At 44.2% G+C, this 22,030-nt stretch overlaps 1 protein-coding gene across 2 annotated transcripts in view; it reads right to left on the bottom strand.

Moving 5' to 3' along the window:
- Window positions 1-22,030, bottom strand: part of COL4A1 (collagen type IV alpha 1 chain) — a 152,480-nt gene that overhangs the window by 37,590 nt on the left and 92,860 nt on the right. The window contains exons 9-25 of one of the 2 annotated variants that reach the window (XM_023217644.1): window positions 21,839-21,922; window positions 21,690-21,752; window positions 21,104-21,139; window positions 20,606-20,647; window positions 19,244-19,330; window positions 18,696-18,722; window positions 18,491-18,541; window positions 17,319-17,363; window positions 17,178-17,231; window positions 15,406-15,447; window positions 13,288-13,372; window positions 12,763-12,798; window positions 10,951-11,115; window positions 7,626-7,721; window positions 5,405-5,488; window positions 4,795-4,865; window positions 3,331-4,230 (exon numbers count right to left, since the gene is read on the bottom strand). In XM_023217644.1, the coding sequence (XP_023073412.1) occupies window positions 4,207-4,230; window positions 4,795-4,865; window positions 5,405-5,488; window positions 7,626-7,721; window positions 10,951-11,115; window positions 12,763-12,798; window positions 13,288-13,372; window positions 15,406-15,447; window positions 17,178-17,231; window positions 17,319-17,363; window positions 18,491-18,541; window positions 18,696-18,722; window positions 19,244-19,330; window positions 20,606-20,647; window positions 21,104-21,139; window positions 21,690-21,752; window positions 21,839-21,922 (1,092 nt within the window). In that variant the 3' untranslated portion in view covers window positions 3,331-4,206. Of the gene's footprint in view, window positions 1-3,330; window positions 4,231-4,794; window positions 4,866-5,404; window positions 5,489-7,625; window positions 7,722-10,950; window positions 11,116-12,762; window positions 12,799-13,287; window positions 13,373-15,405; window positions 15,448-17,177; window positions 17,232-17,318; window positions 17,364-18,490; window positions 18,542-18,695; window positions 18,723-19,243; window positions 19,331-20,605; window positions 20,648-21,103; window positions 21,140-21,689; window positions 21,753-21,838; window positions 21,923-22,030 lie in introns of those variants that run through there. The other variant, XM_023217643.1, reaches the window with a different exon arrangement.

Below are 22,030 nucleotides of genomic sequence, written 5' to 3'. Positions count from 1 at the left end.
CTTGAAAATGGTCATGCATTCACACCTCATCATTCATTTTCCAGATGCAAGCCAGGAGCTCTGTGACAAAGCCCTGGTCTGCCGCACTTCTTGTGTTTTTAAGAAGAACACTTATCTTAATTAGGTATTTCAAACAGAGACCTGGCTGGGGCCGAGGGAGTTACAGTGTGGCCTGGGGCACCCAGCTCTCCTCAGGGAGCTTTCTTTCCCTAACAACTGCTCAACATTCACAGGAACACGCAGCACCTGTCAGGAGGTGCTGACTGATGTGTGGTTCATTGTGCAGCTTCAGTCATGGACAGACTCAAAGCACAATCGCTGTCCTCAGCTCTGCCTGCTGCCTCAGTCCCACCGGCACGCAGAAGCATTTTCTCCAGCTTCTGGGCCCAGTGAGCCACCCGTCAGCACCTCCTGGCCAGTGCTGAATACTTCTGTGAATACTGAACAAGTTTCCTTTTATGCTCATGCCCAGAATTCTAGAAGAGATAAGGACTTCCAGGGCACCAGTGAGAGAGGAAACTTGGAGTGTGCGCTGGGCCAGCTCTATGATAAGTTATGTCGAGTCAGCAGAGTCAAACTGACCTACCCAAGAGACTCACACTAGAACATTGCTCCGTTCCTGGAAAGTTAAATCTGCAAAGAACACCCACACCCACCAATGGTTTCTCCTCCAGCATCCTGAGACTTGGATTTCACACACACACACACATACAAAAACAGAAAAGGTTTCCAATAATTGTCCCATTTACTTGTTCACTTAGGCCTGAGAAAGGCATCTTCAAACTCCCTGTTGACTTGGCAGAATTTTAACTCTGGCACAATTCACTTAATGTGAATTCTTTTTCATAAACTTCCTTTCAAAAGGTTCTTAGATATATATGAATCACTCACATGCATATGCTTCTGTGTGTGCATACACTATGTGCTTCTCAAAGGAGGGAGTTGGTCGACCAAGGACAGACCAACATTTGCCCGATCTTTAGAATGAACATATGGCGAGCATTGCTTACCAGCCTACTAGGCATTATGACCCTTTCTATAGCATCTCTGACCCTTATTGCAGCTCTGCAAGGAAAGCATGGAAACCAGGACGTAGCAGAGAAGAAGCTGATACTCAAAGAAGTGAGGTGATAGATCCAAGACTACCCAGCCAGAAAGTTCTGGAACTGGGATCCACATTTATGCATTTCCAGCTGCAAAACTTGTATCTTATGCCTGTGCCCCTGGAGTGCTAAGGAGAGTTAGGTGTGGGTTAGTAAAATCTGCCCATTACACAGCGGGAGAGGTGAGGCTCGAAGGACTTCTGTGTCCTGCTCAAAGTCAAACAAACTGCAAATATGGGACTAACCTAAATGAGGCTGACTTGCTTTCCTGCCTGAATTGCTTCCTAAGAGCTAAAACATTACAGGCTAAGGAACGGGAGAAGCTGCTCTTCCTCCCGTTTCCATCATCCATGCCAACCACGATGCACTGACTCCTGGCTCAATCCTGTCAAGCAGGCTTCCAAAAGTACAGAGAGAGTATGCGGCAACTCTCCGCGCTGTTCAATATGACTTGGAAAGTTAAATTAAATAACACAAAAAATGCAGTTCCTCCATCCCAGTGACTGCATTTGTTTTTGTTTTTTGTTTGTTTTGTTTTGCTTCGTTGAGATGGATTTTTGCTCTTGTTGCCCAGGCTGGAGTGCAATGGTGCCATCTCGGCTTACTGCAACTTCCGCCTCTCAGGTTCAAGAGATTCTCCTGCCTCAGCCTTCCGAGTAGCTGGGATTACAGGCATGCATCACCACACCTGGCTAATTTTGTATTTTTAGTAGAGACAGGATTTCTCTATGTTGGTCAGGCTGGTCTCGAACTCCCAACCTCAGGTGATACGCCCGCCTCGGCCTCCTAAAGTGCTGAGATTACAGGCGTGAGCCACCGTACCTAGCAGTGACTGCATTTCAAAGACTCAACAGCCACCACTGGCCAGCAGCTGCCAGATCAGATGGTGCTGACACAGCACACTCCTGTCATGGCAGAAGCTTCTCATGGACGGCTACTGGTGGTCTGAGCCGGCCCCGTGCTCTAATGCCCCTTATGACCTGGGACACTTTACCTGGATCTACTCAGGAAAGGTGGAACACACCTAGTCTATTTGCTCTGTGTCCCAGGAAAGGCAACAAATTATTTCCATGAGCCACCTGCCAGAAATTGTAGCAGAGAGTCATGGAAAATTTGTTATTTACTTGAAAGGTGTTGTGGGATTTCTAAACTGTTTCTCTGAGTTAATATTAGCTCCAATGCATCTTTCAATCCCAGCTAAAATTAGCCTCCTCTATGCAGCCTTTCTTGTGGGCGCGGGCTGCCTTCTGGTCTATTGTATGGTCCTCATTCTGTAAATCACTTTGCTTCATTAGGACAGTCTATTTGCAGAGCTGTCTCTCCACTAGTATTTTAGGGCTCTGAAGGTAGGACCAAGGTTTCCTGTCTTTGTATCCTTGGCGTCCAGAAGAAAAGAGATACTGGAGGAAGTATACACTGAACTGGCAATATTCATCAATTAAAAAATACCAGTGCAAGAAATTATAACCAATATACATTTTTCTCAACCTGGAAACATCATAATATTATTTTATAGTGATTATTCACAGCCTAAAAATATAAAGCTCCTCAATACTGTGATCTTAGGGGGAGAAAATATAATTTTTTATTCTAACACTGATGACCTTGCCTGCCATCATTCTATTTATGGGAGAAATCTGGGTTTTTAAAACAGTGACATTGGTGACCCCAGGACATCTCATGTGGTTTCTTTGCTACAGAACTTCTTGATTCTAAGTAGCTCAAAGGTCTTTTGATCCATCTCCTTGAAAATAAATGCTGAGGAATCAAATACTGCCTGGAAAATTTAGCACTGGCTGCATTAATTGGAGAAAATCTGACACCTATGCTATCTGCCTCTAACAAGTGGTGCCACTGTGGGAAAAGGCAGGGAGTGTTAGTTTCGATTCATCCTCTCAGGGACCAGGAACCATGAAACGTGCTCAGATCAACCTGGGCATCATCAACCCGCTCAGGGAGTCGGCCTTTCATGATCCATTATTCTTTCCCAAAAATCAAACACTTGCCTTTCAAAAGAAAATGTCACAGAAATGCTATCTAAGTCAAACGAAAGCTCAGAGCATTTCACCACTTTTAAATTTTAATCTACTCTCGTGTGTGCTGGTTTGTGGATATCTCTTTTAGCTTCTAGCCAAATTCAAAATAAGAGAACCACATTTCTGAGCCAGTTAAATCACAGAGCTTCAAATACATCTTTCAATAAAATGAAAATTACTAACTTCTCAACTGAATTATTTACCCATAAATCTATTTTTAGAGACTTTTTCCATCTACGGAAAGAAAGGAGCTCCTGATGAAGGCGTAAGGTGTAGAATTTGGGTTTCCTTTCTTTTCTTCTATATTATGATCTCTCCTCAATATTCCTTCTTCCTCACCTCCTTCCTCTTTCTCCATCTTTATTAGGCTTGTCTGGACTGTGTTTCAGCCAGAGTGGAGGCAGGAAGTCTACCAGGAAAACCCAGCAGATGAGGCAGTGGATAGAGGTTAAAAACGTCCTTTCTGCTTCCTTCAAAGTTCTTCGGTCTTTGATCCCCACTACAGTCAGGGCTACCCCAGTTATTTGAACTTCTAATTTATTTAGATATATTTTAAACAATTGCAACTTCTAACTCAGCTCCCCAGGCACCAGGGAAGTTCTGCAGAGCAAAAGCCCAAGATCTAACTTCAAAAGCAGAAAATGATTGCTGAATTCCAGCTGGGTCATTGCTATTTCAACTTGCTTTTGCCCTGGTTTTCTTTTGTAGAAGCTTCCAGCAATATCTTTAAAAATTAAAAAGTTTGAAGAGCTACATCAGAAATGAGTAATTCTGAAATCTGACTTTCAATATCTTACAAAAAGAAAAAAAGGAATGAAAGGAATTGTGGAAACCAGTCCATGCTTGCAAAGCTCCGAAGGACAAAGAAAGTATGAGAGGAACAATGCCTTGAGATTTAAAAGCTTCAGAAACAGAAGTGATTATATGCAAGAAAATAATGTCCTTCAAAATTCAAGATTATTATTATGCTCTTCTATTTAATGGATTCTTTTAAAACAAACTAGAAAAGCGAAGAAGCTGGTATTTTGTCCCATTGAAAGGTTTCGTGTAAATGTGATCCAGATATTTCATTTATGGATTTGAAAAAGCAACTACACAATAGATGTTGTAACAGAAATTTTCAACGGTAAGAAGAAGAATAAAAACATATTTCAAATCCTCAGAGGGAAACAGATCTGCTTTCCTTGATCTTTCCATGGAAACTATTGATGCTGAACCTACTGACTAACAAGCTTTTAGATGATCTGGTGTGATGTTACCAGCACCGGTAACACAGAAAGACAGCACTTCGGCTCTGCACTGTGGCTACGCGGGGGTGGCTCCTGTGGCACCATTTGTTTCAGGACATCCCAGAGACCCTGCGGGAAGGACGCACTCCCACTCAGCCACACCTGAACACAGGTCGGCAGTAGCCAAAGCAACACTGACCAGGTGAGAAGAAAGGCGGCTGCGGTTTGGGCGCTGTAGGTAACAGTCTTACTCATCCCCCTGAGACAAAGGCCACATGGAGTCCCTCCAGACTGCTCCACAGAGCAACACTTACCAGCTCCCACACAAGGCAGAAGCTATGCTTGCAAATGCAAAATGACACAGCTCTGTTGATGTGCTTGGTGGCAACTTCTGATATGTACATGAACTCAGATAGGTTTACTCACAGGCACTCCTGCAACACCATCTCTGCCAGGCAAACCTCTGTCGCCCTTGGCCCCTGGCTGTCCTGGGAAACCTTTCATTGGAGACAGAGAAAAAGACAGCAACACAGCATCCATGAGACGCTTCTTAAAAGCTTTTCTTAAGACTCAGCATAAAAGTCTGTGTAGGAAGTGGATGATTGCTTGGATAATCCAAAGAGAGTAATAACTAAAATGCCCAAGATGGACTTAGAAAGGGAACATGTGGCCCAACGCACATGTACACCCAGAAGCAGGAATGCTTCCAGCACCCCTCCCCTGCTCTCCTGCCCACACACCCAGGGACCACTTAAAGGAAAACGTAAATTCCGTTCACTGCTTGTGAGATAACAGAATGTGTGGAACGGAGGGAACGATCATGCTGCTGCCTTTTATTAGGAAATCTTTATGAGGCCATCTTCATCATTCCCAGCAATGGGAACAAACCCTGGAAGTGGGGCCCAGCATTCTTCTGATTATGCTCTAGGACTGGCTGCAGAAAATCAGGCCTTTCATGGAGGGAAATCCCTTTCACAGGAAACACGCCAACACACCAAAGCAAACTGACCTGATCCTTTTCACATGTCGGTCTTACCTATTTCTCCTGGGGGTCCCTGTGGCCCGGGAGGCCCCCGATATCCGGTTGTATCACAGATGAGGCAACTCTCTCCTTTTTGACCTAAAAAAGAACACACAAAGGTGCTTACATGTAACATGTGACCAGAAGTCTCTGCAGTGCACTGAGAGAACAGAAAAAGGCAAGGCTGTCACTAACATATTACATTCAAACTTAGGTTTGCTCAGTGACTGAACAGCTCCTCCAGATGGCTCTCTGCTAATAGGTGGAAACTGCAGTCAGATGCACGTCTCTGTCTTCGGTGAACGGGCCCGCTGCCTCCAGCAGGCGTCACGTGTAACCACTGACGTACTGCTTAAAGACCCAAGTCCTTTTCGCAGGGAGAAGACAGGGGCTGCCTCAGTAAAAAGTGATCCAGAAATTCAACTGTGCCTATCGGCCTGAAAAGACTTGACTCTTGTAATTCTGTCTGTAATGTGAAAACTACCTATCCCCTTTCTCTCTGACTGAGGCCTTAGTCCCCTTTCTCTTTGGTTGAGTGCTTAGCCCAGTTCATGGACTTCACTGGTTGGTGGACTTGGGAATAAGAAAGCCACAAAAGCAGGAACACATGTGTGATCCGGGACAGAAGAGGAGAGACTGCAGCCCCGAAAGAGGGGAGGAGATGCTCGTCTCTGGCAATTCTAACATCTTAAGTCTTGATTTCAAACCAAGCTCAGAGACCTTACAGTGTCTTCGATAGTCCTGTGTCTTAAATATTAAAATGTCTGGTTTCTAGGCACGAATCAGGCATAATACAGAGCAAAAAGTGCTCGTAGAAAAGTCCATGCCAGGGACCTTGAGGTGATGTGGCCATGTTCTTCCCATCCCTGCCCTGGCTGGCAGCCCCACATGGGCACTGCTATTGACCACTCTGCCCTGGGACGCCCCTCAGTCAGAAATAGAACAAGGCCAGTGCAGGTAGGCCATGCCCCTGAAGTGTGGGAGCAGGCACACAGTTTCATTTCGAGCTCTTTTAGGAGGCAGAGCAGGAGCCCATCAGTGGAAGGGGCATAGGGCAACACAGCTGAGAACCCAGCTAAGTTCTGGGCACCAGGGCATTCGTGGGTGTGTCTGTTTGCAAGGCTTCAGGTGAGTGGGGAGACGAGGCGCATTCCCAGCAGACGATGGAGTCGAAAGAGGAATGCGAAGACTCGAGAAGAAAGATGCTTCTCCTAGGATCTGGGGAATGGACAGCTAAGACTGAAGTGTGAAGAACCTCTGGACGTTGGATCTGTCATAAAATGGAACAGCCCAACTCACAAACTACTGAGCGCCTGGTAACTAGAGTGGAGACCCTCATTAAAACCCAAACTGCACACTGACTTAGATCAGTGGCACCCCTGTGAGGACGCCCAAGATCACTTCCATTTCAGGTCCTGCAGCGTACGTGGCTGTCAGAATTCTAAGACACTGGCTGAAACTTCTCCACACATCGTTTCTGTTTTACACGTTTGAAGACTAAAACGTGTTTACAATCCACAGGCAGAGATGGTACACAGCGGGGCTGATTTGGGGGACAGCCTATTTGTCCTACTCTCAGGTTACTAACAGGCATACAAATACCAGAATATCCATTGCTTATTCCCCTCTAAGACAGGACTGTTGATGCAGTGATAATCCACCTCTGTGTCCAGGATAATCTCTGAAGAGATTAAATAAGTGTCCTGTGCGGGTGGTAAGGCAAACACTTAGAAAGATTAAAGATGGAACTGAGAGGCAAGAGTGACTCTGGTTAATGCATCAACGGCAGATTTGCTCACAATGACGATGCAAACACCACTGGAAGAATTGGTAAGCATTCCATGTGCAGACTTTGACTTGGCCTGAAGGAGGGAAGAGCATTCTTTGATAACAGAAGTCTCTTCTCAAACACTGAATGGAAAGATTGCAGAACAAATCAGTCTGAGTTTTCTCTGCTGACCATGCCCACCGTAGCAAGACTGACTCCATGGTCCTTAGAAAGGAGAAAGGGCAAAACTCTGACCTTCACGGCTGTCTCCACCTTTCCCTCCCAGATCATCAACTAAGTTCCAGAAGATGCTGATTCTAGGAATAGATTTTGAAGGGGGTTCCAAATAAAAGAAACCTACGCCCTGACTCCATCCACCCTCACTTGCCTCCAAAGCCAGTAAGTGTGTGGGAAAAAATCATATGCACAGACAGAACCACCATTTAAAAAAAAATCAAAGTATCTTACCTTTCTCTCCAATTTCGCCTATCAATCCAGGCTGCCCTGGAATTCCAGGAGGACCCTGGTCACCTGGAGGTCCGGGCTGACATTCCACAATTCCATCTGAAATTGAGTTTTCAGAGTTATAGAGGATCATAGCTAGGTGTTTTTACCCTCTCCTAACTCAACCTATAAAACTCAAAAATAAAACCAAAATATTTTAAGGCTGATAAGTGTTAGAAATTCAGCTTTAGTTTGTTTCAAAATAATCTTAAGCTATCAACCACTTGCAAAACCTAATCAGCACACACCACACCCTCACCAACCCACGCCATCACTGCCAACACTGCTATTTCACAAATTCTGAAGTATCTGTAGGTGCATCAGCCCTGTCCTGTATACTATTTCATTTCATCTTGCGAAGAGCCGACCATCGCTCTTATTTTACAGATGAAGAAACTGAGGCTCAAGAAAGTTAAGTGATTTGTCCAGAGTCATGCATCTGTTAAGTCAAACCTGAGACTAGAACAATTTTATTCCTTTTTTCCCCCCTATAACCCAATTTACAGCAAAACTAATCATTATTTTAGAGCGGCAGACTGCCCGTGAGGAAATGCCTCAAATTGTTCGCATTCAATTCTGAGCATCATTTATGTAAAGAGGCATAAAAATAAATTGCAGTAATGCACACACCATCTGTCCGAGGTTCTAGTAAACAATATCAGTATTGTTCATTGTTTTACGATTTGGATACACATTGAGATGGAGTTTATATTTCCTTCCCCAAGATCTTTGAACAAAAAAGACACCGTGAACAACTTGGTATCCAGCATCTCTGCCCAGGTATAATCATAACATTCATGCACCAGCGCTGAAGGCCCTGCTCTCCCCCTTACAGAGTCTCCTCCTAATGACAAAGTCATGGTCAGGTCAGTCTCTGTCCAGCTGTCACCTGGACACCCCAAGTCTCCAACTATAGAAGGGCCCCAGCGTGTGGAGTGGGGCTGTGGGGCCCTCCCTCGGGCTTGGATGCATTAACCAAGGTCAACTTTCCAGCGTGCCCGCCCCAGCTAGAACCGGAATGCCTAAAAGGAGCCCGGACCTTGTTTGGTGACTTGGTTTAGAGCTCAGCAGAACAAGTTAGCTTCGGCTGTGTAGGAACCAAGGGGGAAGTGCTTTTGCTTTGCTTGTTGCTTATGTGCTTATGCGTCTTTCCCTGAGTTTCTCCTCACAAAGCACAGGAGGTAAGAAAGCCCGAGTGGGGTCACCACTGGTCCCCAACAGCCACCGTTAGGGGACCTGCTCCTGGTAACTCTGGTCCTGCCTGGCTCCTCGTTGGTCCTTCGACCTTGGTGCAACTGGCACCATCTGTCTTAGACAAAGTGGAGTCCAGGTTTATGTTTCCAAGAGCAGCCCCTGAATCACTCCACTGAAAGAACCCACATCTCTCAGCCCTGCCAGCCTAGGGCGTACTAATTCCTGGACTCTAGAAATGTATGCTCATGAATACTGAGAGACATGTAACTGTTACATTCCTTTTCCAGAACATGACTCCTGCCTGCTTCAGCTCAACCAGAATCCCTTCATATCCCTGACTTAAAAAAAAAAAAAAAGGTACATCCTCACCAAAGTCCATTTAAATTCATTTTATGCAGTGGTACCTACAGCCACAGATGGTTTAGAGCTGGTTATACCCACTTGAGACAAGAACACAGTGGCGGAACTTAGATGCAGAAATGGCTGCAATGCATGGTGGCCCCGAGGTAGCAATGGCTTTAAGATGTAGCCTCTTTAACATACATTATAAATCTTAATACAAATCTCATTTCTAAATTATTACTTAATACTCTGTGATTGGGAATTACTTAATTTAGATGGACCAAAAAGGCCACCTAGAAAATGCGGAATAGTAAATATTACAATGTGTTCAGCCAACACATCTCATTCAATTAACAAGAGGGTGAAGTTCACATTTTTACATGATATGTGTTTATATTTCGTCGCTTGCAAAATTACAAATATCCAAAAGAATGTCCTTTTCCCAGATTTCCTCACCACTGGCTCCCTCACCCCCTTCATGTCTTTGTAAATCATTCTGCTTAAAACCACAACCCCCTGCCCCACCCTAGCCCCGCCAGAACTCTCTGTTGACTCTCCTGCTTATGTTTATCCCTGGACTTCTTATCATCTCTAGGATTCCTGAGAATTCCCTTGTCTTGGGCAACCCGTCTGCCCCATGGAATGCTTGCTCCAGGAGAGCAGGATCTGTTGAGTCTTGTCACCACCGCTAGATCCCTGCCTGCTGCCTCCCAGGCACTCCCTTCCCCGCTGAATGAATCTGGAACCCAAAGCCCCTTGGTCAGGCTCACAACCTTCTCTCAGACACACAGAGAAAAGGAGACTCTGGATTGAGTGTCTCCAGGACTGCAATATTTTATCTTCATTTCCCATGTTTCACGCAATCACAAGAGCAGAGGAGAAAAGTTCCCCCAAGTAACGTGTGATCTGTTCTTTCTTCTACCCAAATTCGTGCAGATCACATTCCCCATCGAAGTGGCCAGGCTGGAATCCATGGCTCCATCTAGCCCTGGCCCAACCCCCTACAGTGGCCTCATCCATGAGAACTCCCTTTCATAAAGATGTGCTTGGATTCTAGCAAATAAATCTTGCTGGGACTTGAAGCCTGTGAGTCCTTTCTCAATCAACCCCACAGAGGAGTCGTGTTTCAGGGGCCCCACAGAGCACATGTGGGTTTTGAACAGGTTCCAAAGGCTGGCTCTGGGTGTCTGAACACACTCCCATTGCACAGGTTGGCTTAAATCCTCGGAGATCTTCGAGTTTGCTTTGGTATTGTGTTGGGACCACAGGGCCACCTTAATTGAGTTCCATGTTACACGTTCAGCTTTTCTGGAATAAAATCTGGCTTTTCTGGACTTTACTAACGTAATCTTTACCCGTGTCATCCTGTCTTCCTTGCTTTTGGTGTGTTTGTGTGTGTGTGTGTGTGTCCTAGTATTCACTTGTATCTCTAGATGAAGAATGAACTCTGTTTTCAATAAAAATACGTAACTCAACAGGTTTGCTTTTTAATTGTAGATGCCAAGAGTCTCAGAGCTGGTTAACGCGTTCTTTATTCCTTTAAACCAGCTTTATTTTTTAATTTTAACGATTGCTTTTTGTAGCATGGTTAATTCTGTGAAGATTCCCTTAGAGGAATATGAATGATTAGAAGGATCCACGCCTTTCTATTATACTCTGGCTGTGGGAGACTGTCACAGCCCCCAGCCAGGGTCTGCCCGGCACCCTGGCATCTGCTTGGACACCACATTAAACCATCTCTGAGGGAACTCACTTGTGTAGCCAGGCTGCCCAGGGGGCCCGGGGGAACCAGGAGGACCTGGGAGCCCGTCTCTTCCACTTGGTCCTGGCAGAGATGCACCCGGAAATCCTCGGTCACCTTTTTCTCCTCTTTCACCAGGGAAGCCAGGGGCACCAGCCTGCCCAGGTACAGGGAGGCCTGCAACCACACAGCAGCTCACATCAATAACCTCAAGGCCGCTTAGCATCTACAGCACAAACTCATTCTCCTAACTCTGTTCTAGGTAAAAATCCAACCAGATCATCACTGAAAAGGGAACTGCTTTAGACATGTAAAACCACATTCAGCTGGCAGGCGTCTGGCCATTTCATGCTGACAGTCAAATGTTTCCTACAAATTAACTTCAAGGAACAGGGACTCATTATGTAGACATTAAAATCTGTGAATTTCCCTCAGTGCAAATAGTACCCCCAACATATAAAAACAGGCTGTAGAGGGCGCACTGCATTTCTACTTGGCGAATGAGGGCATAGAAATGTCCTTCAACAAAGCTAAAGTGGACCTGAAGCAAAGGGATGGTCACTGGGTTGGCAATCCAGAGGCAAGAGCAGAAAATTAAAACTAAGGACACAGAAGACAGTTCTGTAAAAGGGTTTGAAGTCAAAGTAGCCATTAGGTGTGAACATATCAGGTCAGGTTCAGCCACTGTAACTCCGTAAAGGATAAGACCATGTGCCCCTGGGAGAGCTGAGGCTGAGAGTGTGGTGCTGCAGGAGGCTGCACGGAGAAAGCTCTGCTGCTCCCGCGAGGGACACGCCAGCTTCCGCTCCCAGCCACAGGCTGTGATGAGGAGCGTGAGGAAAAGGACAGTCGAGGCAAACAGGACGCAAGAAGACTTGGCGTGAATGAAGCACAGCATGGAGGGGAGAGGGAAGAGGGCTGACCGAAGGGGCGCAGAGTCTGAGACATCCAGCCTGCCACTGGGGAGAAAAGCCACAAGCACAACGTGCCCAAAGGCAGCCAAGGGCCCTGAGGGGCGGCCCCTGTGGGCTTCCGCCAAATACTGTGTGCCCTTCCTGAGTGGTGAAGGAGGAGGGGTGGCATGTCTAATGGAGAGGAAAATGAAGGAACTACCTGGGCATGAGGCCAGCTCAGACCCTCAGGGTGAGGAGGACAGTCAGGGAGCTGGGGGTGGGTGGAGGCAATGGTCAAGGCCACAGGCGAGCCCAGGGCAGGGCTGGACAGAGAGGAGCACAGCGACTATGGAAGGGGCACATGGGTAACTCCTCCAGCCAGAGCAACTTCAATGGCTTTTTATCAAGCGTCTGGGTTAAGAGACCACTAAGGGTTAGATAAAAGGTTGTAGACAGTAAATAAGGCTTCTGCGAGGAAACATGAAGTCACACATTCCCGAGAATCCAAGAGTTAAGAAGAGACAAAAGGGATGCTTTTAAGGGTAGATTTAGAGTTTTTACAGAAAAGAGAGAAAGTGGAGTGACAAAGTCCCTGCCCTGAGCCAGGCGTGGGCTGGGTGAGGTGTTGTCTGTTCCTAAAAAAAGAAAAAAGGGGTCTCCGCAAGAACTTAGACCAGCTGGAAAGGAAAAAAAATATAAAACAATAAACAGGGGGATTAAAAACAAAAAGAATGTAAACGTCGAAAACAAAGCAAAAAGCATAAAGGCTGCGAGCCCTTGTCTATTCTGCTTTCAAAACTAGAAAAGATGTAATCAGATTGCTACCGATTGTGTGCAAATATCTAACATTCACGATAAATTATATATTCAGAATATACACAGCACAGAAGGTGTGCAAGTATGCTGTAACAAAGCAGCTGAGGAGTCTCACCTGGAGGTCCGGGTTGGCCTGGTAGTCCTGGGAAACCTTAAAAGAGAAAGAGAGTGTTGGATCAAACAGAACAGTTCACCCATTTGTATACTTTTTATTTCTCTGCTAAAAGTCTTGCTTGGTGCATTGATAAGTGCCCATGGCCAAAGGGAACATAGAAAACAGAGCAGGAGACCACCTCAGCCCCCACTCTGGAAATGCATTGCTCTCAAAGTTACAGCGAAGGGCTTCTGAACCCCACTGTGACAGTGAACCAGGAACTTGGAGGAGACCTGGTCACAGACAGTCCTACAAGGCTGCAGATGCTTCCAAAATATGGATGAACACAGGTCAAAACTAGAAAAAATGAGAGGAAGAAATAGAAAGCAGGGGGAGAGAGACAGAAGAAGGAGGAGGACGAAGAGGAGAAAAAGGAGGAGGAGGAGGAAGGGAGGGGAGGAGGAAGAGGAGGAAGAAATGAGGAGGAAGAAATGAGGAGGAGGAGGGGCGGAGGAGGAGGTGGGGGGAAAAAGGCAAGAAAGCTACCTTTTGGGCCTGGCTCTCCTCTTGGCCCTGGAGTTCCAGGGTAGCCCCGCTCTCCTTTTTCTCCCAAAGGTCCTGTGCCTATAACCTGAATCAAGAAGGAGAAGGTGATCATCCCGTGGCGTGGGAGTGGCTAGTCCTATAGAGTAAAGCAATATGAGTGAAGAAATGTACATATTTGTTATTATTTCAAGAAATATGAAGTGAAGTAGCAGCAATGGTAGTGGACAAGGAGGAAGAGGATAGACCTCTAAAACATGGGATAGGTTGGGCGTGGTGGCTCATGCCTGTAATCCCAGCACTTTGGGAGGCTGAGGCAGGTGGATCACAAGGTCAGGAGTTCGAGACGAGCCTGGCCAATACGGTGAAAACTGGACTCTACTAAAAATACAAAAATTAGCCGGGCATGGTGGCACATGCCTGTAGTCCCAGCTACTCGGGAGGCTGAGGCAGGAGAATGGCGGGAACCCAGGAAGCAGAGCTTGCAGTGAGCCGAGATGGCGCCACCGCACTCCAGCCTGGGTGACAGAGCGAGACTCTGTCTCAAACAAACTAATAATAACAACAACAACAACATATGGAACAAACATGCCGTGACCATCCCTGCAAAGGACCCTGTCAGGCAGGCGGTTCTGCTTCCTTTGTAATAGTTTGCCTGGCAGCAGCTTTTGTATCACTCCAGTGAGGTCAAGTTGGAGTAACATCAATCTGAGGCTTAGGTTTATGATTTCTAATTGTACATACAAGCCATAGATGGAATGTTTGACTTTACAGGGTATTATGAGAGGAACACCCTGAAACTTCCTTAGGCTGTATGTAATAGGAACACGCAAATTTTCTTACTGGAAGAGTTTTTTTGACTTTTTCTTTTTTTCTGATGACCAGAAGTAGGCACTTCCTTAAGGTCGCAAGACAAGAAGAGGCACTTTTGGCTCATTAAAAAGGAGAAAATTCACTGACCCTGATTCCAAATTAATGAAATTCAAGACAAGTGGCAAAGTCAACTTTTGCATATTACCTTTAAAATATAATTCCTTTGTATCAATTAAGTTAATAGATATTCTTAAAATGTGCCAATGTTAAATAACTTGACTTAGTCGTCCCACAAGTTACATATATAAAACATCATGATGTATACCATAAATATATACAATTTTCGTCAGTAAAAAAATCAAAGTAAAACCCTTCAATGTAAATCTATAGATAAAATGGGCTGTGTGAACGCATTACCTGTGGCACTGCAAGGAAGGCAGCAAAGGAGAGAACGGTAACATTTTCATTATTTCAAAAAAGACTGGGGGCAAAATGGCTAAAGAAATTAGAGCACAAGTCTCTCATAGGACACTGAAAATAAACGATCACCGTGAAGATACTTGCAAACATGAGAACGCCCATTTTTAAATGTCACACACATCACTGACAAGTATGCAAAATATGCATGTTGACCAGCAGTAAAATGTTATTCGCAAAATTAAAAATTGTTTTGCCAGGATAGTTAAATGGTAGATGACCTGTTTCTCTTACAAAAATTTTCCTCAATGGACCATGTTTTTTAAAAAAAGGTGTCAAGTCCAGGCACAGTGGCTCACACCTGTAATCCCAGAACTTTCGGAGGCCAAGATGAGTGGATCACCTGAGGTCAGGAGTTCGAGACCAGCCTGGCCAACACAGTCAGGCTCTGTCTCTACTAAAAATACAAAAATTAGCTGGGCATGGTGGCAGGCGCCTGTAATCCCAGCTACACGGGAGGCTGAGGGGGGAGAATCACTTGAACCCAGGAGACAGAGGTTGCAGTGAGCCAAAGTCACACCATTGCACTCCCGCCTGGACGACAAAGCAAGACTCCATTTCAAAAAAAAGGAGTCAAATATGTTGCTAATATTCTCATCCATGTGCAAAATCCATGAAAAGGTTTTAGTGATTTAAAGATGTGCAGAAAATGTCAAAATGTAATAAAAATAATAAATACTAAACTCCATACAATACAAATTAGAAAATCATTTCAAGTAGCATGAACCACTTTACATAACAAATGCAATTCTAGAGACAGCTGTGCCCTGCATCTCCTCTCCTTCCTTCCCCCAGTGCTCTCACAGACCCGGGGACAGTACTCTTACTCACAATTCCAGGTGGGCCAGGAGGACCTGCTTCACCCTTTTCTCCCTACAAAAGAAAAAATAACTTTCCTTGCATATTCTTACAAGATTGTCTTGCAGAAAGCAGATTAAACATTTCTTCTGGTAAAACAGAGTGTGCCTACAGTACATTAAAACTATTTTTCTCTCTGTAGTATCTCTCATTCTGTGACGATTACAACAAAAATGAATAGACTTCATTTTGCTTTGCATACGCATGACAGATGAAAACAAAGATTTCTGCAAAGCGTAAGTTGGGGGCTAATTATTCTCCTCACAAAGAGCCAGATACTGGTCCCGTCGATTACACACTTCCTCAGAAAACAGAATCATTGATAAGTGGAATTGGCAACCAAGGTTTTTCAATTTTAAAAAGAGAAATGAAATAAAATAATATAAAAGCATGATTTCCAAATATATTTTCTTAAGGAAATCATTTTATATGATGTTTTTAGGTGAAGATTTTCTCAAATTTGCATTGGAGGTCATAATGTAAAATCTAATATTAACTGAAAACATTAGTGGATAAATTCTGATCACTTTAAGGTTTAATCTCATCCATAGGAGATGAAAAACTCAAAAGAAATTAACCCTTTCATATCAAATATTTTAATATAAACATCATCATAATGACTTAAACAGTCCAAAGATACATACATTATACAATGAATGTATATATTTTTCCTTTTAAATTCAGGCAGTAAACAAGAATTGAATGTTTTTTTTCTTCTATGAATACCAGAAGAATTTTAGAAATATCTAGAGGACATAAACATCTTAGCCACTATATTCCAAATATATCTACCATTTACAATTTACAGGATTTTACTTCCTCAGAAAATTACAGCCAAGGGTTTCTTCCTTTTGTCCCTGGCTTTAAGAAATTAACTGTGGGCTATTGAGGCCCTCCCCGTAGCTTTCCACTCGCCATTGGTGATGAATATTCCAAAAGTATTTCTTATATTAGTAAAGATTTACATTACCTCGTCTCATATTAAGAGAGAAAAATAAAGCAATAATGAGGTTTTTTTTTCTGCCTGTCAGATTGACAAACACTTTTCAGATTTTTTTTTTTTTTTTAAGTTAGTTCCCCAACTAAAAGGGCCCTGGTCTGGCAGAAGGACTTTCTGGGGCAATCTGGTTGCATGTGGCAAAAATTTCAAAACAAGTGTCTGAATGTGGACCCCAATATTACGCTTTTAGGAATTCGAAAGAGAAATGCCCAAATGAGCAAAAATACTTGTGAGCATAAAATGGCCTAAATACCGCGCAACAAAAGGCTTGGATGTTCATATCATAACTACATTGATGGCCACTGAAATATATCCTCCTTCTATCATGACGTGAAAAAGCAAGAGGTATTGTTCACTATCACCTTTAAAAGCTGCCTGCTTGTGTATGCACATAGGAACAAGGTGAACTCTGGCCATTTCTGAACAGGTAATAGAAAAGATTAGGTAAGCTTTCTTTTCCTCATGATATCTTTCTGTATTTTCTATTGTTTTATGATCAGGGAAAAAATAATCTACTACCGAAAAAAGACATACAAAATTGAATGAGTGGTACATTTCATGTATTTTTATTTTGAAAAAAAATCATGAACACAAAGGAAACCACTAAATTGTGTTTTTACCCAGAAGAAGCATAAATGATTTTTTTCCCTTGAGTACAGAGTCCTTAGTTCTAGGAAAGAATAAACAGACCTCTGGGTTGAATTGGAAAGTGAAGATAAAGGCTCACAATAGTGCCAGCGTTTACCTGCGGGCCCTGGCGGCCTACGAGTCCTGGGTACCCGGGTTCACCAGGAAAACCCTGAAACCAAAGAGAGAAGTAGTAACCATCAGAGGTCAGTGGTGGAAACAGTGAGCCTGCTTGTAAACATCACAGAAAAATACTTACGGGACTCCCTTTTTCCCCTTTTTCACCATCTTTTCCGGGTTTTCCCTGTAGAATAAAGACGTAAACGTTAGTATTTAATAAATAATAGGCCGGGCGTGGTGGCTCATGCCTGTAATCCCAGCGCTTTGGGAAGCCAAGGAGGGTGGATCATCTGAGGTCAGGAGTTTGAGACCAGCCTGGCCAACATGGTGAAACCCCATCTCTACTAAAAATACAAACATTAGCCTGGTGTGGTGGCAGGCGCCTGTAGTCCCAGCTACTTGGGAGGCTGAGGGAGGAGAATCACTTGAACCCAGGAGGCGGAGGTTGCAGTGAGCCGAGATCACACCATTGCACTCCAGCCTGGGCAACAGAGTGAGACTCTGTCTCAAAAATATACATAATAATAATAATAACAACAGATAAAACACCAAAGCTCTGATTCAGATAGCTTAATATGTTGTCTCTCCTATGAAACACAAGCAAGGTAAATGAGCACTCTATGTAAGCTGACAATACCACAATAATAAGTAATATAGTATATGATGAATAATTACGAAACAGTTACAATAGAAGAGAACTCTATTTTTAAAGAGCAGAGTCCGATGAGCTACAAGTCTTCCAAAACATGATTGTATCTTGGTAGCAAAGCTAGCATCAGAGAAGTCTGCCTACTGGCAGCTGAGTATTTGCAAGCTTATGCAAATGCTTCATTTAATGCAGGTTTCTGCATGTTGCTTCCAGGTAGAAACCAGAACCATCCCAGGGGACTGACAGTGGGGTGGGTCTCACGTCACCACCATCCCTAAAGTGAGAAGCAACTCAGCCTCTCAGGCTTGCGGCTGTGCAAACACCGTCTGGTGTTCTGGGTGGCAAAGTCCAACCAACCCGCTGCTCTTAGATAGAACAGGACCGAAGGTTTCAGGGACAGCCCAGAGCTCTTCAGAAGCCTCTTTCCACAGCCAGCGGTGGCACCTTCAGTGCTAGATCCTTAAACAGAAAGGACCTCGCCTGCCTGGGAGGCCTTGCAAATGATAGAGCTCAGGAGAGTCTCGGCAAAGCCCTTTGGGGCATGAAAGGGATAAACTAGAAGTCCCTACAAGCCTTTTCCATTCTTACGTTTCTGTGAATCTGCGATTTTCGGCATGAAAGGAGAATTGTTTCATGATAAAAGGACTTTGGAAAACACTTACTCTGGGTCCCGGTTTTCCGGGTTCACCTTTCTCTCCGACCCCTGGCATTCCCTTAAATGAACAAAAAGGCAAAGAGATTCATTTGTCTATTTAAGCAAAACATTAAGTTAGATAAATATTAAACTCAGGTGAAATGAGCATGTAACTTACATCTGTACTTTATGGTCTTTGACCTAAAAATGATAGACAGAAATTGAGGACTTACCTGAAATCCAGGTTCACCTTTTTGGCCCTGAAAGAGTTGAGAGACAGATCAGTACTACCAAACAGCTGTATCAATTGTTATATGCTGCATGAAACACACAGCAGAAAAAAAGAAGAAAAAAAAAAAAACTTTTCTGATATATTAACAAAGAAATTCCCGTTGATCTCCAGCACTCACTTGGCACTGACTGGTAGAAATGTAAGCCGGGCAGGGTTTATCATGCTTGAGCCATGGTGACCGGCCCTGCCCTCCCCCTGTCCCCCAGCCCGATTCCCTCCTCCTCACCAAGCCATCCCTAACTTGGGGCACATTTAAGAGGCCCTGATCCAGTGGGGTGAGCCTCGGATCAGGCTTGGACCAACCCAGTTCCAGCTGCCTCTGCTCTCAGAAGTGCCCGCATTTTACGGAATGAACAGTCTATACATCTGTTTTCCAGACCAGGATTGAAGGCAGCTGGAAAAACTGAATTTTGACCCATTTTCTCTTTGTCCTTTGGAATTTGTCCAAAATTAGAAAATCAGTATTCACTGGATGAAGCCTGTTCACACCTTTTCTCCCTTGGTGGCAAAATCTCCTTTTTCTTGAACTTGAGCTTGTCCTGGTACTCCCGGAGGCCCACTGACCCCTTGGTCACCCTGTCGACAGAAAAATGTAAAATTAATTAGGTATGGAAACAATTATGCAGAGATGAAAAATTGCAGAGAGAGGCAAAAGCCTAAAATAAAACACCTATTTTTAAAATGTAATTATACTCTATTCTATTCTACTCATCCTTCGCCTCTGCAGAAAATCAAATTTCAATAGGAAGAAGATACAACAAGTATCTAAACCCGGGAGGAGAATTTCACTTCTTCTATGGGTGATCACTAGCTCGGGAATAACCATGGAATCTGAACACCTGCAAGACACCTCTGGACTTGCGTGCACCTGTGTAGTGTGTAATGGCTTCTGATGGCACGGAGGAAAGGAATACAAACTGCCTAACAGAGGCTGAGAAGAAAGAAGGCATTTTAGGTAACTCCAAAATAAGACAACCATCAAGAGTTTCCTTCCGCAGGCATCCTAACTGCTGGGCACACCTGAAAATTGCAACCACATACGTTTCAGAGTCACTATATTGCAAAGTTGATGAAAAGACTGGGCCAAAATCTAGGGTGGCAAGCAGAGGCCACCTGCACATCCAGATTCATCCAGGCCCCATTGCATTGGGCGCTCTGGTTGTAACTGCCTCCACCAGCTTGGATGTCAGAGGAGAATCTGGCCTTCCACAGGCTGGCTACCACAATGGCTGGCATCCCTTCTCAGCCAGTGCCTGCTTCACTGGTCTGATCCAGTGAAACTCTTGGAGAGGATCAGGGACCCACCACTTGCCTCCTCTCTGCAAGATGAAGCCACCTGCTGTGGTCTGCGCCCTCCCAGCTCCACACTGCATCTCCCCTCACACCCACCTGGCCCTGGACCCGCCCACCTCTGAGAAGAGAGGCCGGTGGTGAGGGGCCACTGCCAACCGTGCTAGTCCTAATTTCCTGGTGGTGGACTTCCACTCTGCAGGGCTTACACGGTTATGCATCTAATGGTCAAGTCCTAAATTTGACTCTTATAAATCCTAGGTCTGACCTCATCACTGACAAAGAAGAGTTTGATTGAACTCTTTGTACAGATAATTAGAGTTAGCCTCGTTGTTCTCTGCTTGTCAGATCACAGAGCACTTTCATAAATTCTAGAGTATTGAATAAGCTAGAATAAATTCAATAATGCTGTCATTTTAAGGAAAACACTACCAAATGCAAGAACATGCAGAGAAGAGTAACTATACTTAGGAGTCCAAACGTTGATCCAAAGATGGGTAACTGTCAGGTGGGAACTGTGGTTTTCAACATGGAAAGCACTCCAGAGCAATGTGCACTCACCTTGTCACCTTTGGGTCCTTGAAAACTTAAGCCCATTTGTCCCTGTGGATTAAAAATTAGGCTCTCTTTATTAGATTTGTCTACTTTGTTCAACGTCATTCTACAAACCTCACACAAAACGCAGTAAGATGGTAGATTTCAGGCAAAAGCTTTGTCCCATAACTCTCATAAAATTTTCCAGAAAGGAACGATCATGCTGTATTCAATGTCTATGAAAAAAGTTTTTAAAGTATGACTGACCAAAAATTCTAAAGACATTTTTAAAAATTTACAGTTTTTAAACTCTTGCGTTAGAAAACTAAGGGAAATATCAGTGATTCCAAAGTACTGACTAAGTGACGAATGAAAGAAAAGATCAATATACTCATAGATAATCAGTAGATAATAAATGATAGATAAATGATAGATACTTAAAGGTATAGTTAGATAAAGATAGTGCTAATTTTCCAACATTTCTTTACTATATGCCAAAGAACAAAAAATGAAAAAAACCTTTACCTTTTCACCTGGAGGGCCGGGAGGACCTGGGGGACCCTAGGAGAGACAGCATTTTAATTAAATAGGATTCACAACTATAGGGAGCTTGAAGCCCTTCTTTAGGCTGATGTTATCTTAAGATTCTCTGGTCAACATGATAATTTATTTGTGAAACATTTTTGCTGGGCTTCCCCTCCCTCCCCACTCCTAGCAGGTGCAGGACCCTCAGGTGTGACCATATCAATACCAATCCGTCTCCCTTGCTCCACGGTGGTCACCCGGGGCAGAGCCTGCCTGTCCGTCTTTGAACTCACTCCCACAGGCTGTGACTATCAGTGGTACCCAGCCAGCCGCCACAACCATGGCTGCATTATTTGTTACAGGATATCAGTTTATGGTGCTATCATCACCCCTTTCCCACAGCTCTGGGTATATGGGTACCAGGCTGCCAGCCAAACGTTTAATAAGAGGGAAGCTGATCCTGCCATGTCCATATTCAGAGCGACCACAACTGTATAAAGTTTTTACTAAATTATTATTTATTTTCACACCTCAATATAGTTGTTCTTTAAATGATTGCCTTGGAGAGACAGTCCCCAAAACTTACCGGTGGTCCGGTAAATCCTGGAGGCCCAATAGGACCTTGAAGCCCTGGCAGTCCTGGTGGGCCCTAGAATGCATGAGAAAGAAATGAGTTCAGATGCAGACTGGGAGGGTGAGGTGGCACATGTTCACAATGATTCAGCAAATGCTTACTGGATTCCCTGGCAGTCCGGGAAATCCTCTTTCACCTTTCAACAGCATCCCGGGCACATGGCCAAGGATCTCACCTGGATCACCCTAGAGGATGAACAAAGAAAACAGAAAGTTGCAAATATTGACATTCACGTAAAGAAACTGAAAACTCATTGAGTAGTTGGCACATATTACTGTTACCGGACTAGCCTA

This window comes from Piliocolobus tephrosceles, chromosome X (genome assembly GCF_002776525.5).
Source record: "Piliocolobus tephrosceles isolate RC106 chromosome X, ASM277652v3, whole genome shotgun sequence".
Classification (NCBI taxonomy): Eukaryota; Metazoa; Chordata; class Mammalia; order Primates; family Cercopithecidae; genus Piliocolobus; species Piliocolobus tephrosceles.
The sequence above is the reverse complement of the archived record's forward strand: the minus strand, read 5'-3'. Positions and strand labels throughout refer to the sequence as shown.